The 16390-nt window shown below is 57.5% G+C and overlaps 1 protein-coding gene across 6 annotated transcripts; it reads left to right on the top strand.

Moving 5' to 3' along the window:
• The first annotated feature begins 4908 nt into the window (after positions 1–4908).
• SLA2 (Src like adaptor 2) lies at positions 4909–14596 on the top strand. Of its 6 annotated transcripts, none has more exons than XM_068912659.1 (8): positions 4928–5444; positions 6201–6349; positions 6491–6590; positions 6696–6782; positions 7407–7510; positions 9034–9183; positions 9739–9937; positions 10076–14596. In XM_068912659.1, exons 2-8 carry the CDS (start codon positions 6262–6264, stop codon positions 10149–10151), a joined length of 804 nt encoding a protein of 267 aa, XP_068768760.1. In that variant the 5' UTR covers positions 4928–5444; positions 6201–6261; the 3' UTR covers positions 10152–14596. The 6 variants fall into 6 exon arrangements, with proteins under 6 accessions (XP_068768763.1, XP_068768760.1, XP_068768756.1 ...); XM_068912655.1 differs by having other exon boundaries at positions 4953–5444; positions 10057–14576; XM_068912656.1 differs by having other exon boundaries at positions 4998–5444; positions 9805–9937; positions 10057–14341.
• Positions 14597–16390: the final 1794 nt, after the last annotated feature.

Raw genomic sequence — 16390 nt, 5'->3', positions numbered from 1 at the left:
TTAAAGCCCTCCTTACCAGGCTGGCCAATCTGTTGGCAAAGACGCGCCGGCCCCGCTTGGTAAGGTGGATCCCATCTCTCCCCATCAGCTGTTGAACTTCAAACAGGGTCCCATGGTCATAGAAACCAAAGCCCTGTTGCCGACACCAGCGGCGCAGCCAGTTGTTAACTTGGAAAACTCGTCTACTCCTCCTCCCGTCCTTCCCCCTCACAGGCAGGATTGAGGAGAAAATGACCTGGGCTCCCAGACCCTTGACCACCATCCCCAGAGCTCTGGAGTCTTGTTTGATGGTTTCCAGTTTGCCTTTCGTGTCGTTAGTGCCCACATGGAAGATCAGCAGAGGGTAGTAGTCCGATGCATGGACAAGCCTTGGCAGTCTTTCCACGACATCTCTTATTCGAGCCCCTGGCAGGCAGCAAACCTCTCTGGACAAGAGGTCAGGTCGGCAGATAGGTGCCTCTGCTCCCTGCAGCAGGAAGTCACCCACAACAATCATCACTCGCCGTTTCTTCCGGGTGTTCCTGCATGGCAGAGGGTCTGCCAGGCCAGTTGCCTCCCTTGGAGCCGTGCCCAGCTCCTCCTCAGCTTGGAGGGCGCTAAACTTGTTCTTCGAGGGTAAGTCTTGAGGAGGAGCAAGAGTCTTTCTCCTTCTATGAGAGGTCACCAGCTTCCAGCCCTCTTCAATAGTGTTATGATGCACCTTTACACAAGGTACTGAGCCCTCTGACAACTCCGCTGCAGTGGGAGCTGGGGACTCCTGGAGCTGAACAGTCTCCGAGAATGCCCTGTCAATCTCCTGCTCATCCTCTCGGATGGAAAGCCAAATATGAAAAAAAAAAAAAAAAGAACTGTATATGCAACAGCGTTTTATTACCAGTTAACTACACTAAGAAGGAGCTGAACATAAATGTGCACAGGATTCTTCCCCAAGTTCCCTTATGAAAATACAGAAACACACCGAAAGAAAGGCAAGCACAATATTAAAATGACAATTAAATGAGTTAGAGGAATTAATACCACAATAGGGGATGATGTGTGCTCACCAAATACTGATTATGATGATGTGCATTTCAACAGGAGACCTCAAAACTGAAGGCTACCTAAGGGCAAGGAACCCAAGAGAGTAAATGGGTGAGCTTTTAGCACTTGGAAAGGGGGGATGATTGACGAGGGAGTTGTTTTTTTTTTTTTTTTAATAGCCTTGATGGGCTGAAGCATAAGCAAAGCAAGATAAGATTTGCACTGAAGGGCATCATATCTTTTATTACTCCAAGTGCTTCTTTGGGTACAAATATAAGCATCAAACATCAAAGCTGAATTTGAGCTGAGACCAATTGCTCTGAGTTTAGTAAAGGACAAAGTGCTGCTTTGGGTAGTGAGAGCAATACTAGCCATATCCAGAAGCAAAGTTTGACCAGTACAGCCCAGCATGGACTTCCCCTTGGGGGGATGGGGGGGGTCGGGTGCCAAATCACCCTGCCCTTCAGTCTACAGGGCCTAGGTCCCGTCCTGCTGGCTGCTAGCGTGTGAACTGGACACTCCAGCGGGAGGGGACATCAAACAGCGTGGGTCTTTGCATTTCCACACCTCGAGGGGTGGCTCTGATGTTGGAGGTTAGAGTCAGTCTGTGTAAAACACCAGAGCGTTTCCCGGACCTTTTTGGGGGGCTGGGAGGTGGCATGTGTAGGGCTAGGGTCCAGCCCAGGGGAACTGCAGGACCAGCCAGAGGGAGGGGGCACTTTCTGGGTCTCCCAAGCACTTAGAACTGAATTTCTGATTGCGCACAACCCTTGGGATTAGCTAATTTGGACGAACTCCCAGCCCAGGGAGCTAGATTTTTCCCCGTTCCCAAAGCGCTGTGTCATTAAAAACAGGTATCATTTTCTTCAGCACCGTGGTGTCATCCTCACTGAGAGCAGCCCTGCCAAAATGTTCTCCAGAGCCACGAACAGAAACGCTGGGTTTCCTAGTGCTGTGGGCTGAGGTTTCTGTTGCGCTGCTGCTCATGGGCTGTTCCTGTTGTGCTAGAAGGTGTCGCATGTTACTCAGAAAACCACCATCCCTTTGAAGCTGGAAAAGTCAGCGTCATTCTTCCACGTGCAGTTTTGGGCCCTCCCCCACCAGCCCCGAGTCACAGACTGTGAACAGCCCTGCCCAAGGTGACCCACCTGCGGGCGCTCAGGACTGTGAAGTGCTCGGCAGTGGCGGGCAGTGGATGGAGTTCAATTCATCTCAGTACTGCCAGATGATTCAGCAAGGCGTAATGGCCAAAAATTTTGGTTTGAGAGGCTCAGATTTGATCAAACTGGGGGGGGGGGGGGGGGGTGCAGCCCTGGGACAAGCAAAGGGGAGGGATCTCTGTCCTTGGAGGTTTTTCAAGATAGAGCCATGGCCAAGCTGGTCTAGCTCGGAGCAGGGAGTCGGCCTAGTGACCTCATCAGCTCCTTCCCACCGATACTGCTATCATTTTAGTTTAACTCCTGAAACAACTTGCAGAGACCATCGCTGTGGCTTGCTTTGCTCTGCAGTGTCCTGTTTTCCCCAGCCAGTGGGTCTGAGGCACCTGAGCTGGCACAGTTACTGCTGCCTGTGCCCGTTTGCAGCAGGGCAGCCTGGCAGGCAGATCAGGGAGCTTTGTCCCAGCTGCAGCCTGAGGCCAGAGATACCAACAGAGATACCACATTTGCCACCTCCATCAGTCAACCAAAGAAGCGGAAGGCTACGGTGGGCAGCCTTCCCACAAGCCTGCACTGCCCTTGGCCACAGGAAGAGGCCTAGATGGTTGCTCCAGGGCCTGGGCTCCAGGGTCTGCAGATTGAGACGTGGGGATGCAGAGCCACATATGGGGAGGCAAATAATAAACTTTTTCCAAGACATAATCAAATCCATGCTTTTTTTTTTTTTTTTTTTTTTTTTTTTTTTAGCAAGCCAGTTACTGGTTGCCTGGGCTTGCTCCCGCCCTGGGGCAGGATGGCGGGACATCCCAGGACAGCTGGGAGCTCCTGAGCGCAAAGGAGCAGGCTCAGGACCGGCAGTAGGCAGGAAGGCCTCAAAGCTCAGGAGCATCATGAGGCCCAGCTGGCTGCTGCTTTCACAAAAGCTGTTGTTTTCTGCACACACATCACCCCATCATGGTGTTTTACAATTGACCAGTAACTGTCAAAGAAACAAATAGCAGCAGGATGCTCAGCCGCAGCTGTGTGGTCTGGGCGGGTGGCTACAAAGCAGCAAGCCCATGGTAGAGGTTCAGCAGGAAGCAGGGGGTGCAGAGCCATGCGCGGTGGGGCTGCGAGCGCCAGCTCACTGCTCAAAAGGCATGAGTCAGTCCTGGGCAAAGCGTGAGCGCTGGATTAGCAGAGCCACAAGAGTGCCTGCTGACCTTCGGTGCCATTAGTAGATATCAAAAAAATACTTTGTCTGCATAGAGGGGAGGCAGAAATGATTGTCTCCAGGCCCTAAGGGATTAGTTAAAACTTTGGAGGCAGGCAAAGCTGTTTCTGGAAGGAGGCGTAAGTCACATAATCTTGACCATCCAAGGGGGAAAATGAGATGGCAATCCTGGATTTGTAAACCCATACTTCAGTCCAAGTTACCATGCAGTCCCATAAAAATGTGCTTGTGACTCCAGCACCAGCTGCATTACTCAGCCCAGCCTGCCTCGGCCTTGTTCTGTGAGCTCAAGGGAGCTCTACAAAGCAGGTCCACGCAGCGGATGCTGTAGGTCTTCCCCCACAGATGTGCTCTCCACAGCTCATCCAGAACAAGCGGCTTCCTGGACTAAGCTGCAGGAGTCCCTAGGAAGTTTTTCAGTCCCTCCATCAACCTCTGTCAGGCCGCAGGACTCAGCTGAAGGCCGGACATCGGTGCCTGGAGGAGGGCTGGCTCCCATGTGCTGCCTTGCATAGTGGCATGGCATTGCTGTGAGGCCACTCAAGGGTAACTTATGGGGAATGCAGCAGCAGTGAAACACCTCTGCCTGGCCAGATCTCCCTGTGATGTCTCTGGGGTCTCCTCTGGCCCAGCTATGCTTCCTCACAGTGCCAGCCATGCCTGGGCGCATCCCAGCCACATCTGTGCTGCACCGACAGGGTGAGCTGGCCTTTCCAGTGCTCGGTAAGAAGCGCCGTGATTCCCCCATGCCGGCTGGCTGCTCTGCGGCCTGGAGCACCTGGGCACAGCCAAGGTGCAGCACTTGCAACAAGCATCTGGCTCGCCATGGCACATCCCTGAGGCAGCGCTGGCCACGGCGCTCCCCGCAGCAGCCACGCTGGGGAGGTTTCAAGGAACCAATCCCCCTTCTCCCCCAACTTTTGAGCATGTTGGAGTTTGAGCACAACTTCGATTTTAGGTGCGGCAGCAACAAAGCTCTTGCACTCAGTGCCATGGTGCAGGGGCTGCGCTGCTGCATTTCCATGCTGCAGGCCTTGCTGCTCCCTGCTGCAGGGGCTGAGCAAGGGGAGACCCTGTGCTGCGGGCAAGCACCTCTGCCCTGCTGTCCCTGGCTGCTTTTTGCCCAGGGCATGTGCAGAGCAGCCCAGCCCAAATGAGCTCTCAAGCTGCTCCAGCCACGCACCTGGCCCTGGGGCCACTCAGGGAGCACATGGGGATGAGACCGTTTTGCTCTGCAGAACAGCTTTGGAGAATTGTCAGAGCCTTATTTTTACACCTGCTGATGCAGATGAGCCCACAGCAGCCTGCAACAAGCCCTGTGGTTTGGTGGCCTTCACTGCTGAAACCAGACCAGGCCAAGCTGGGGCCTGAGCTTGTCCTGAGCCTCCGAGCCCTGGAGCCAGCTTCACGGCCGTGGACTGACAAGCCGAGTGTGCACCCATCCTGCTCTCTGTGTGCAGAGCGTCACGCCTTCCTCCCTCCCCCCCCCCCAAACCTGCTTGATGCCCATCACAGCTCAGCACAGCTTTTTGAGTTCCCTAATCACCCTCAGGGTTTTTCTTAGGACCTTCTGTCTTGCACCAATGTCCTTCCTGAGGGGACCAGCCAAGACAAGACAATGGCCAAGACGATGTCAGCGTCAAGCTGCTAGCTGAGTGAAAAAGAAAACCCTCGCTCCAGCACCCGCTCACGTCACAGGAAACGCACAGCGCCTGCGGGCTCAGAGGCAGCACCCGCGCCAGCTTCTCACACCCCTCACCAGCAGCACAGTCCAGCGCAGCACGAACGCCAGATCTGGCACCCGAAAATACCCGCGCCTTAAGGTGAGGGACGAGGAAGCAGCTGGCAGGACCCGCGAGGTGGGTTGTGCTGCATTAGGGAGCCCACTGCACTGGAGACACCCGCTGCGCCGGGGGCACCCGCTGCACCCCAGGGACCCAGCGCAGCAGAGGGCCCCCCTGTCCCAGCCACAGCAGAGCCGGTGCAGCACAACCTGGATGGTGCCTGCCTGGCTCTAACGAGTCCTGCACAATGCTAATTGCACCAAGCGGCACGTAAGTGGGGTTCGCCCCCTCTGAGGGTGGCCATGGGGCTGTGGGGGGGGTGAGGGGCTGAGCCCCGCCGGTGGCGCGGGGGTCTGGGCTTGGGGGCACAGTTACAGACAGCTTTGGTTGCACCTCTCCTACTGCCACGGGCCGTGGGCAGGGGACCGAAACGGGCGGGGGGGGGGGTCCCAGTAACCCCTGAGCACCCCCGGCGTCGGGATCGGGCGCCCCATGCCGAGGGTGCCTGCATGGGCTAGGAGCGGGGGCACGGCACGGCCAACGCTGCGCGCCGCGGGGACAGCCCCGGCCCGGGACGGCACCGCTGCCGAGGGGCCCCACGCCTGGCTGCGCTCAGCTCACGGCCGGGCTGCGGCCGCTGGTCCCTGGAGAGGCCGTGCCCGCGGGCAGGGTGGTTTCCTCAAAGGGCTCCCCGGGGAGCTGCTCAGCTGCTGGCCCAGCGCGCGGCCCTGCCTCCCCCCGGCAGCCGCTGCTTCGCTGCAGGGGCTTCGCCCCCGAGCTCGGCGGGTGCTGCGTGACCCCGGGAGCGGCCGAGCGGCTGAGCGCGACCCCGGTGCAGCCCTTGCCCTGTGCCGAGCCGCCTGGCCCTCGCCCAGCTGGCAACTAATCCGGCCGCCGCTTGCTGCCCCCGCTGCCCTGGGGTGGGTGACGGTGCTGGGCCCCGGGATGCGCCTCGGGCGCCGGGTCCAGCCCTGCAGGGTCGGGGTCGCCCCGCGAGCCGGGCCTGAGCCTCTCCTTCCCTTGCAGCCGGCGGGCACTGCGGCCGGAGGCCGGCGGCGCGCGCTGAGCCCCGCCGGCGCTGCGCGGGATGGGCAGCCTGCCCAGCCGGGAGAAGCAGCTCAGCGCCCCACAGGCGGCGGCCGGCCCCATGCAGCCCCCTGCACCCGGGCAGGCAGGTAGGCGCCGCCGGCCCAGCAGCCATGGCCACGAGCCGGCCTCGGCCCCGCTGCCGGGGACGCGGCCTCCCTGGGACCGCCGGGTGCTGAGCGGTGCCGGCTCTGAGCGGGGCGCGCTGACGGCCCTGACGTTCCCCACAGCTCCAAGCAGCTTCCTGGCGCTGGCCGTGTGCGACTTCCCCTCGGGCGGGGAGGCAGTGCCTGTCCTGCGGATGGGGGAGCAGCTGCGCGTCCTCTCTGAGTAAGCCCCCGTGCCCGCCGCGCGCCGCCCTCGCCTCCCCCACAACCTCCGCTGGCTCTCGGCGGGCCTCGGCCCCTCGGGACGTCACGGCCTCCTTTCCCGCAGGGATGGGGAGTGGTGGCTGGTGGCGTCCGTGGCGTCCGGCCAGGAGTGTCACATCCCCAGCAGCTGCGTGGCCAAGGTCTGGCACAGGTAGGTGCCTGCCGAAGGGGCTGGGCGCCCCCAGGGCCGCGGCTCCCCCGCTCCAGAAGGGTCAGGCGTTTTCTCCAGGGCAAACCCCGGAGGACCCTGCTCAGCTCTGGGACGAAGGAAGCCGGGCCGCGCTGAGCCCAGCTGCTGCACCAGAGTCTCCGGCCCCATTTCTGGCCCTTGGCCACAGAGCAAGGGTAGCGCCGCGGCGCCGGCAGGGACCAGGCCTCCGCCCAGCGCCAGGACCTGCGGCACGGCGTGGCGGGCCCCAGCCTTGCGCCTCAGCTCGTTACACAGCAAGCCTACGGTCCGCTGCCGCCCCGCAGCCCGCCGAGCTGTGACGACTCTGCTGGGGGAAGGGGAAAGAAAAAAAAAATCTCCATGGCATCTTCATGAAAGGTGCATGTCCTGCCCCTGCCCAGGCCTCCCCCGAGGTGCTGGGCAGGTCCTCATTGCTCACTCAGGGCCAGGCTTGCGATCTGCTCTGGCCCCGCTCGTCCCTGTCCTACAGCCCTCTGCTGCCTGCAGCCCCTAACCGGGGTGCAGGACGGTCCCTGCGGAGCCAGGCATCCCCTTGAAGCTGGGGAGATGTGCTGCTGCCTGCCAAGACCCTGCTGCCTTTTACAGGTGGCTATACGAGGGCATCAGCCGGGAGAAGGCCGAAGAGCTGCTGCTCCGGCCTTGCAACCACAGCGGATCATTCCTGATAAGAGCAAGCCAAACCAGGAAAGGTGAGAGCCCAGCACCACTGCAGCAGGCGGCAACGTGGGGCACTCAGGGCCAGAGCAGCCCTGTCCTTCCCCGCGGGAGCAGCTGGGCCACCAGGAGCAGCAGTCAGGGGTCTGTGCTGGGCCTTCATCACCCTGGGAGCTTGGCCGTCACCCTCTGCTCCATGTCCTCTTTGTGGCCAGGTGAACCCCAGTCCTCTCGAGGGGATGGTGTGGCCACAGGCTACAGTCGAACCCCAAGGGCTCGCTTCGGTCGGGCTGGGGCTGCAGCAGCCTCTGGGCTCAGGGAAGGCCAGAGCATGGCCAAAGCTTGGACTGAAGCTCCAGGGGCTCCTTGGAGGCTTTCTGCCTCAAGCAAGGCAGGGGAGTGCAGGGACCAGCGCTGTGACAGCAGCATGAGCTGGTCTGACAGGTGATGCTGCTGCGCTGGGGACAAGGTGGCAGCAGCTGGTGGGAGCAGGACAGAGGGGAGCCTCTGAGGGGCCTCCAGAGCACCCACACGTCTGGAGGCATGAGCTGGGGCACATCCAGGCAGCTACGTCCCAACCCAATGCATCGGTGCCTTCAGGGCTCGTTCCTTATACCGACAGTCTCTGTTTCACACTTTTCCTAGGGCACCGGCAGCCCTCCCGTCTGTCCAGCTGTCCCATCGGGGTGCTGAAGGCCCGAGCTGGCAGTGGGTCCCTGGGGTACGCGGCGATGCCGGGCTCGCCTCCCCAGCAGCACCCGTGCGGTTGGGCTGTGGGGCTTATCTGCCATCGCTTGCACCTGGCATGGCAACAGCCTGCCCTGCGCAGTGGTTTCCTGAGCACACGCTGTTCTCCATTTCATGCAGAGCCCTCTTCCTCCACCGCGGGGCCTCAGAAAAAGAAAAAAAAAAAAAAGTTTCCTGCAGCTTTTGGTTAAGCAGAGGAACGCAAAGGCCCAGCCTCAGGAACGAAACAGGGCCCGGGGGTCACCAGGCTGACATGCTGACACGGCACCGCGAGGGCCCTGTGCTGGGCTCCCTGGGTGCCGAGTGGGGCCGCGGGGCAGGGAAAGCCCCTGCCCGGGGGGTGGGGGAGGGACAATGCCCCCTTCAGGGATCCCATATTGAGGGCAAACAACTTGCTTGGCTCGGTCGCCCCTGCTGGAGAGCGGAGCCGTTGGTACCATCTTAGGTTCAGCCCCCCTCCTCCACCTGCTTCGAGGTCCCTCCCAAGGATGCTGCAGCCTCACTGTCACCCTCGCAGTGCCGTGGCTTTGGGAAGGGGTCACTGCTCCAGCCACGTCCTGGCCCCCAGCCACCTCCTGGCTCCCCGCCCCAGGCTGAGGGCCTTGTGGGACAGGGCTGGCACCAGGGTGCTGGCAGCTGCACAGCCCCCGTGGCAGAAGGGGGCTCCCGGCCACCTCGGCTGGGTGATGAACCCCCACTGGGCGAGTGCAGTTTGGCTCCAGGCTCCCTGAGCAGGGAGCCGGGTGCTGAATGGCGGGGCCTGACCCCCCTCGGCAGCCCTGCCACGCACCCCTCGTGTGCTCCCTTGCAGGCTGCTACTCGCTGTCAGTCCGGCGCGCTGAGCACTCCTCCTGGGACTCGGTCAAACACTACCGCATCCACCGCCTGGAGAATGGCTGGCTCTACATCTCGCCCCGGCTCACCTTCTCCAGCCTGCACGACCTGGTGGACTACTACTCTGGTAACGCCCTGCGAGCCCGCACATGGGGAGAGCCCCAGAGACGCCCTCCCCCATCCCCCCGGCACTCCTGTTTCGGAGGGCAGATCCCAGGGAGGCTTTGCCTGGTGCAAGCCTGGGGCTGCCCTGCGGGACAGTACTGTGCCCAAGCCGTCTGCCCCCTCATGCCAGGCTCTGCTGTGGTTTGGGGGCTAGTGACTCCATAGCTACATGGGGAAAGCACCCCAGTGAAGCTGGGGGTGCTGTGAGCCAGGCCCTCATGCCATGTGTCTGGACTATGGCATTTTTAGCTGGGTGCAGAGGCTCTGCAAAGTCCCTGGGGGATGACATGGCCCCACATTGCTCAGCGCCTGCAGGAGCAGCACCCTGGGCTCCTGCAGCCCCAGCCCCAGCACCCACAGTGTGGGCACTTAGCCTCCATGGAGGACAGAGGGCTACAGCCACCCACAGCTCCTTGGCCAGGCAGGCAGTGGCAAGTGCCCAGGTGCTGTCCAGCACCCAGAGGCCCTGCACCCTGCTGGGAGGCAGTGGCATCCACAGGTTCATGGCCTGCTCCAGATGCCACAGGGGCTGAGGTGAAGAAGGGGGCAGAAACCATGCTGATGATCTCGGCTCCCTGTCCAGAATTTGGGGATGGACTCTGCTGCCTCCTCAAGGAGCCCTGCTACTTGGAAGGGGTGAGACAAGCCCCAGCCCTGACCCTGCCTCCGCCGCTGGTTGTCAAGAAGCCAGCTCTCAACTGGGACAAGGTCGACAGGTAGGGCAGGTGGAAAGAGCGAGGCTTGGGCTTCCTTCCCTTGCCACCCCGATAGGGGCGCGCAGGGCACCAGGCTGGGAAGCTGCCTGCTGATGGCCCCTTCCTCCTCTTACACACAGCTCTGTCTTATTTTCGGAGGCCACGTCCCTGCCAGAGGAAGACTCTCCCATCAGCTTGGGCTTGCGGGAAGCCATCAGCTCCTATCTCCTCCTGACGGACGAAGCACCGCTGGAGAACAGCCCTGCAGAGAAGGGGAAGGCAGGGAAGAGCAGCTGAGGGCCCTGCTCAGCCCCAGCCCTGGAACAACCATTCCTGCCCTATTTAAAGCATTCAGCCAGTGCTTCAGCGGAGATAACTTGCCACTGCTGAGGAAGCTGGGCACCCTCATGCTGCTTTCCTGATCACTAGAAGGATGCTGGCCCATGAGGTTGAGGCCAAGGACGGGACAGGCAGGCCCCTGTAACACCCATGCTAGAGGGAAAAGGTCTCAATGAAAGCCCAACCTTGCCAGATCCGAGTGCTCTGGCATGTGAGGGGCCTCCAGCCTGGCCCTGAAGTTCCTGGCAGGGGCGAGTTGAGATGCCCAAGCATTGCCCTGGGCTCGCGGGAGCAGAAGGCAGAGGCTAGTTGCTGCAACAAGGGTGCAGGGCTAAGCCCCGGGCCCAGCCCCAGCTGCTCTCCTGTAGCAGCAGGGAAATACAATGCAAATCTGAATAAGCTGAAGCATGACCCACGCAAGGGCAGCTGGGGCGTCCCCTCCATTCCCCCAGGGCAGAAACCCACTCCTGTACAGAGCTTCAACATCAAGCTCAACCAGCCCTACCCCCTTAGGCTAAGGCTCTCACTTGTGTCCACCAATTCGGCTCACATCACTTGGCTGCAGGTCGGGGGTGTGCATCTGTACAGGACAGGGCCTGTGTGCAGTGGGTCCTTCTAACTCCTCTCTGGCAGCTTGACCAGGACCAGCCCCTGCCCATGAGCGGAACAGGGAGGGAGCAGAAGAAGAGGAAACTATCCTCTTATTTTCTCTCAAGTAGCAGACGTTTAAACCTTTTAACACATGAGGACGGGATTGTACTAGGTTTAGGGTTCCTAAAATGGTGAGGATCCTGTTGGACATCTGGCAATAAACAGTTTATGGTATCTTCATTAAAGGGTCTCATTCACAGTTCAGGTTAGCACAATAAATCATGAACTGCCAACTGAAAGCATGGTGCAGGTTTCCATACACTGCAGCTTTTCCACAGTTTTGCTTCTCCCCCAGCCCTGGCAGAGCTGCCCAGCGCTGTCCGGCTCCACCTGCAGGAACTGCTGCCAGCTTTCCCCAGCACAGCAAGAGCTAACAGCAATGGGTCCTCAGCCAATTCCTGGGATATTGCTTAGGGCAAGTTATTTTGCCCTACAGGTTTAAAAATATTTAACATTAATGTATTAAAGTAATGTAATGCAACACAGTTATGGCTATTCTAGCAGATAGGAAAAGAAATGCATCCATAAAAGAAGGATTAGAGGATTTTTTTTTTCAGTGAGAAAAGGAACAATGCAAATACTCATGTCACACTCAGGTCTAAGCTACAAGTCTCTTGGCTAGGTAAGGCAGGCTTAAGTGACTTAATTAAAAGCAGTATAAATACATCAAAACATTAGCTTTCAACAGCCCCCTTATCAGCAAAGAAAGGCATGGGGAAAGTGCCTAAAGCTTCCTCTGTGGTGAAAACTGATGCAGAAGCAATTCAGCTGCTTAGTAACATCTTTTCCTTCCTTTTTTGTGCTCTCAGATGTCGGTGCAGCAAGACCCCCAATTATGTGCAGGTTTCCTGCCTTTGACATGCTCAAATTTCCTCTTAATTTTCATGTCTCACTATTTTGCTTTTGCAAATCCATCATAGCTTGCTCATTTCCTTCTACCTAACCAGACTAACTTTACATGCCTACTTAGCTGTTTGACTCAGACAGAGCTTTCTAACTTGCAGGTGTCTGTCTTTCTGGCAGAAACTACTTTCCCCTCAAGGTTTATTCCTCAGTCTTTTAAGCTTGCCCCGCACCCAGCTGAGAGCACTGCTGTCTCCTTTACTTTTGTTATTAGGGCCCTTTTAACCGATTTTGTGTTACTGAAAGCTAGCTTTCTAACAAAGCATGCACTTTGGCCATCTTCCTGCCCCACAGGGTGTTGGGCCCACTCATACTGCAGTCATGGTTCCTCTGGGACTTCTGCGCATTGTGTCTTACTAGCCAGGAGCTAGTTCAGGGAGCAGAGAACAGCCTCTCGTGCCTGGGCTCAAATTGGAGGGAGCTGGAGGCAAAAAAACCCACTTCTCTAGCATTCGTGCAAGGTGCCTTCTTCTGGACAGACTTCAGGCATGCTAGAAAACAACTTCACAGGCCACCAAAACAGAGCAGCTATCAACATCAGGGCAGCAGAGGCTGCTGGGTGCTTGGATCACAGCACCTCTCAGCCCCAATGAGCTGCCATCTCCTGCGTCCTGCCTGTTGCGAATGCTCATATTATGCCAAGCATGCAGTGGCCCAGGGCTTGGCAGGGACAGCCTCCAAAGCAACGGCACTGTCAAAAGACACTGCAATCCCTGGCTAACATCAGACACAAATCTAGATCCCAAACCAGGTTTTCAATAGCTATGCAGAGGCAGTCAGCTGATCCCAGTGGTTAGCTCTCATACAGCACAAGCAATGCAGAAGAAGAGGGCAGAGGCTGAGGGCCTGTTTCCCCAGGCAGAGGCAGGTCAGTCACCATGCGTGAACATGGGTGGAAGGGCTGTGACTGGACAGAATAAGCACTGCGGACAAGCCTGTGGAAGATCCTACACTGCAAGAGCAGCAGCAGATCCACTACATGGATCACCTTACCAAGGTGATCACCTGACCACTTTCACCTTACCAAGCGGGGCCGGCGCGTCTTTGCCAACAGATTGGCCAGCCTGGTAAGGAGGGCTTTAAACTAGGAAAGATGGGGGAAGGGGAGTGGTATAGAGACACTGTACTCAGTAAAACACAGCTCAAGTCAGGATGCCCCCAGCGGGTGCATACAGCCAGGGGAGACAGCATGCAACATGGCTATGGAGGATCCTCTTGCACCTCTCCTGGGAAGCTTGCATGCTTGACTGGCTCTCTGAAATGCCTGTACACCAATGCACCCAGCATGGGGAATAAGCAGGAAGAATTAAGAGATCTGTGCGCGGTCGCAGGGCCATGATCTCATTGCGGTTACAGAGACATGGTGGGATAGCTCACATGACTGGGATGCTGTCATGGATGGCTACGTGCTTGTTAGGAAAGACAGGCCAGGAAGGCGAGGTGGTGGAGTTGCTCTTTATGTGAGGGAGCAACTAGAATGTATGGAGCTCTGCCTCGGGGTGGATGAAGAGCAAGTGGAGAGCCTATGGGTAAGGCTTAAAGGGCAGGCTAGCATGGGTGACACAGTGGTGGGGGTTTACTACAGGCCACCTGATCAGGAAGAGGAAGTCGTTGATGAGGCCTTCTACAGACAGCTGGAAGTAGCCTCACGATCACAGGCCCTGGTTCTCATGGGGGACTTCAACCACCCTGACATCTGCTGGGAAGGCAGCACAGCTAGGCACAAACAGTCCAGGAGGTTCCTGCAGAGCGTTGAGGATAACTTCTTGACCCAGGTGGTGGAGACGCCAACGACGAGAGGTGCGCTGCTAGACCTTGCACTAACAAGCAAAGAAGGTCTAGTTGGAGAGGTGAAGGTTGGGGGCAGCCTTGGCTGCAGTGACCATGAGATGGTGGAGTTCAGGATCCAAAGAGGAGGAAGCAGGGGCAATGAGTAGGCTTGCAACCCTGGACTTGAGGAGAGCCAACTTCGGCCTCTTCAGGGACCTGCTTAGGGGAATCTCCTGGGCTAGGGCCCTAGAAGGAAGAGGGGTCCAAGAAAGCTGGTTAATATTCAAGCATCACAGGCTCAAGAGCGGTGCGTCCCTCCGAGTAAGAAATCCAGCAAAGCGGGCAGGAGACGTGCATGGAGGAGCCAGGAACTCCTGGCAAAACTCCAACAGAAGAAGGAAGTACACAGAATGTGGAAAAGGGGACAGGCCACTTGGGAGGAATACAGGCACGTTGTCAGAGTGTGCAGGGATGCGGCAAGGAAGGCTAAGGCCCAGTTGGAATGAAACCTGGCAAGGGATGTCAAGGACAACAAGAAGGGCTTCTTCAAATACATCGAGAGCAAAAGGAAGACTAGGGAAAACGTGGGCCTGCTGCTGAACAGGGTGGGTGCCCTGGTGACAAAGGATATATATAGAGGGCAGAGTTACTGAATGCTGCCTTTGCTTCAGTCTTCACTGCTAAGGCCAGTCCTCAGCAATTCCAGACCCTGGGGACAAGAGAGGAAGGCTGGAGAAAGGAAGACTCTCCCTTGGTGGAGGAGGATCGGGTTCGAGATCTTTTGTCCAAACTTGACATCCACAAATCCATGGGCCCTGACGGGATGCACCCACGAGTGCTGAGGGAGCTGGCGGATGTTATCGCTAGGCCACTCTCCGTCCTCTTGGAAAGGTCCTGGAGATCAGGAGAGGTGCCTGAGGCCTGCAAGAAAGCCAATGTCACGCCAGTCTTCCAAAAGGGCAAGAAGGAGGAGCCAGGAAACTACAGGCCTGTCAGCCTCCCCTCCATCCCTGGAAAGGTGATGGAACAGCTCCTCCTGGAGGTCAGCACTAAGCATCTGGAGGACAGGAAGGTGATCAGGAGTAGTCAGCATGGATTCACCAGAGGGGAATCATGCTTGAGCAATCTGATAGCCTTCTATGACGGAATGACTGGCTGGGGCGATGAGGGCAGAGCAGTGGGTGTTGTCTCCCTGGACTTCAGCAAGGCTTCTGACACTGCCTCCCATCACATCCTCCTAGGTAAGCTCAGGAAGCATGGGTTAGATGAGTGGAGAGGGTGAGGTGGATTGAGGACTGGCTGGATGGCAGAGCTCAGAGGGTTGCGGTGAATGGCGCAGAGTCCAGTTGGAGGCCTGTGGCTAGTGGTGTCCCCCAGGGGTCAGTCCTGGGTCCAATCTTGTTCAATATATTCATCAATGACCTGGAGGAAGGGACAGAGTGCACCCTCAGCAAGTCTGCTGATGATACTAAACTGGGGGGAGTGGCTGACACACCAGAAGACTGTGCTGCCATTCCGAGGGACCTGGACAGGCTGGAGAGCTGGGCGGAGAAGAACCTCATGAAGTTCAACACAGGCAAGGGCAAGGTCCTGCACCTAGGCAGGAATCACCCCAGGCACCAGTACAGGCTGGGGGTTGACCTGCTGGCAAGTAGCTCTGCCGAGGAGGACCTGGGAGTGCTGGTGGACAACAAGTTAAACATGAGGCAGCAGTGTGCCCTTGTGGCCAAGAAGGCCAAAGGTATCCTGGGGTGCATGAGGCACAGTGTGGCCAGCAGGTCGAGGGAGGTGATCCTGCCCCTCTACTCAGCCCTGGTTTCTGGGCTCCCCAGGACGAGAGAGACATGGCACTGCTGGGGAGAGTCCAGCCGAGGGCTACCAAGATGATTAGAGGGCTGGAGCACCTCTCCTCTGAAGAAAGACTGCAAGAGCTGGGCCTGTTCAGCCTGGAGAAGAGAAGACTGAGAGGCGATCTCATCAACATGTACAAGTATGTGAAGGGGGAGTGTCAAGAGGATGAGGCCAGTCTCTTCTCCGTGGTGCCCAGCAACAGGACAAGAGGCAACGGGCACAAACAACCACAGGAAGTTCCGTCTGAACCTGAGAAAAAACTTCTTCACTGTGAGGGTGACAGAGCATTGGAACAGGTTGCCCAGAGAGGTGGTGGAGTCTCCTTTGCTGGAGATATTCAAAACCCGTCCGGATGTGATCCTGGGCTCTAGAGGACTCTGCTCTAGAGGACCCTGCTTGAGCAGGGAGGTTGGACTAGATGATCTCCAGAGGTCCCTTCCAACCTTGGCCATTCTGTGATTCTGTGATTCAGCAACAATAAATTTCAAATGGTATCTGATGGTCTGGTCTCTTTGACCTGTCCTCTGTAGACCCCTATGTTTTCTATTGACTTGAAGTTACATTTTTTGTTCATTTAATAACTTTGTCATGTTACTCACTCATTGATATAATTGGCCAGTTTTTTCTACTGTCTCTCACCCCTCAGTTTCCAATTTATGAAAACACTTCATCTCACTTCTTGAAATGACATCTCTTGCACAGAACTTTGTCAAAGATCTTTAGAAAGCCCAAAGCACGAGGCTGCTGGGCTCCAGCCTCATGGGTCTGACAGCAGGACTGGGACTAATTTGCGACCAACAACTCATTCTTAAATCCCAAGTAGCTTACTGTGAACATAAGAGGACAGACATCTGAAACTTGAAAGCAAAAACTGGATCTGAAAAGCAGAAGCTAAAGAAACCGTTGTATTGAACAACCAGCTGCTCAGCATTACTCCCTCTGCGTCTGGCTGGGGCACAC

The sequence above is a fragment of the Struthio camelus genome, chromosome 18, assembly GCF_040807025.1.
Source record: "Struthio camelus isolate bStrCam1 chromosome 18, bStrCam1.hap1, whole genome shotgun sequence".
Taxonomy (NCBI): Eukaryota; Metazoa; Chordata; class Aves; order Struthioniformes; family Struthionidae; genus Struthio; species Struthio camelus.
Note: the sequence above shows the minus strand (reverse complement) of the source record. Positions and strands in the feature narration are given on the sequence as shown.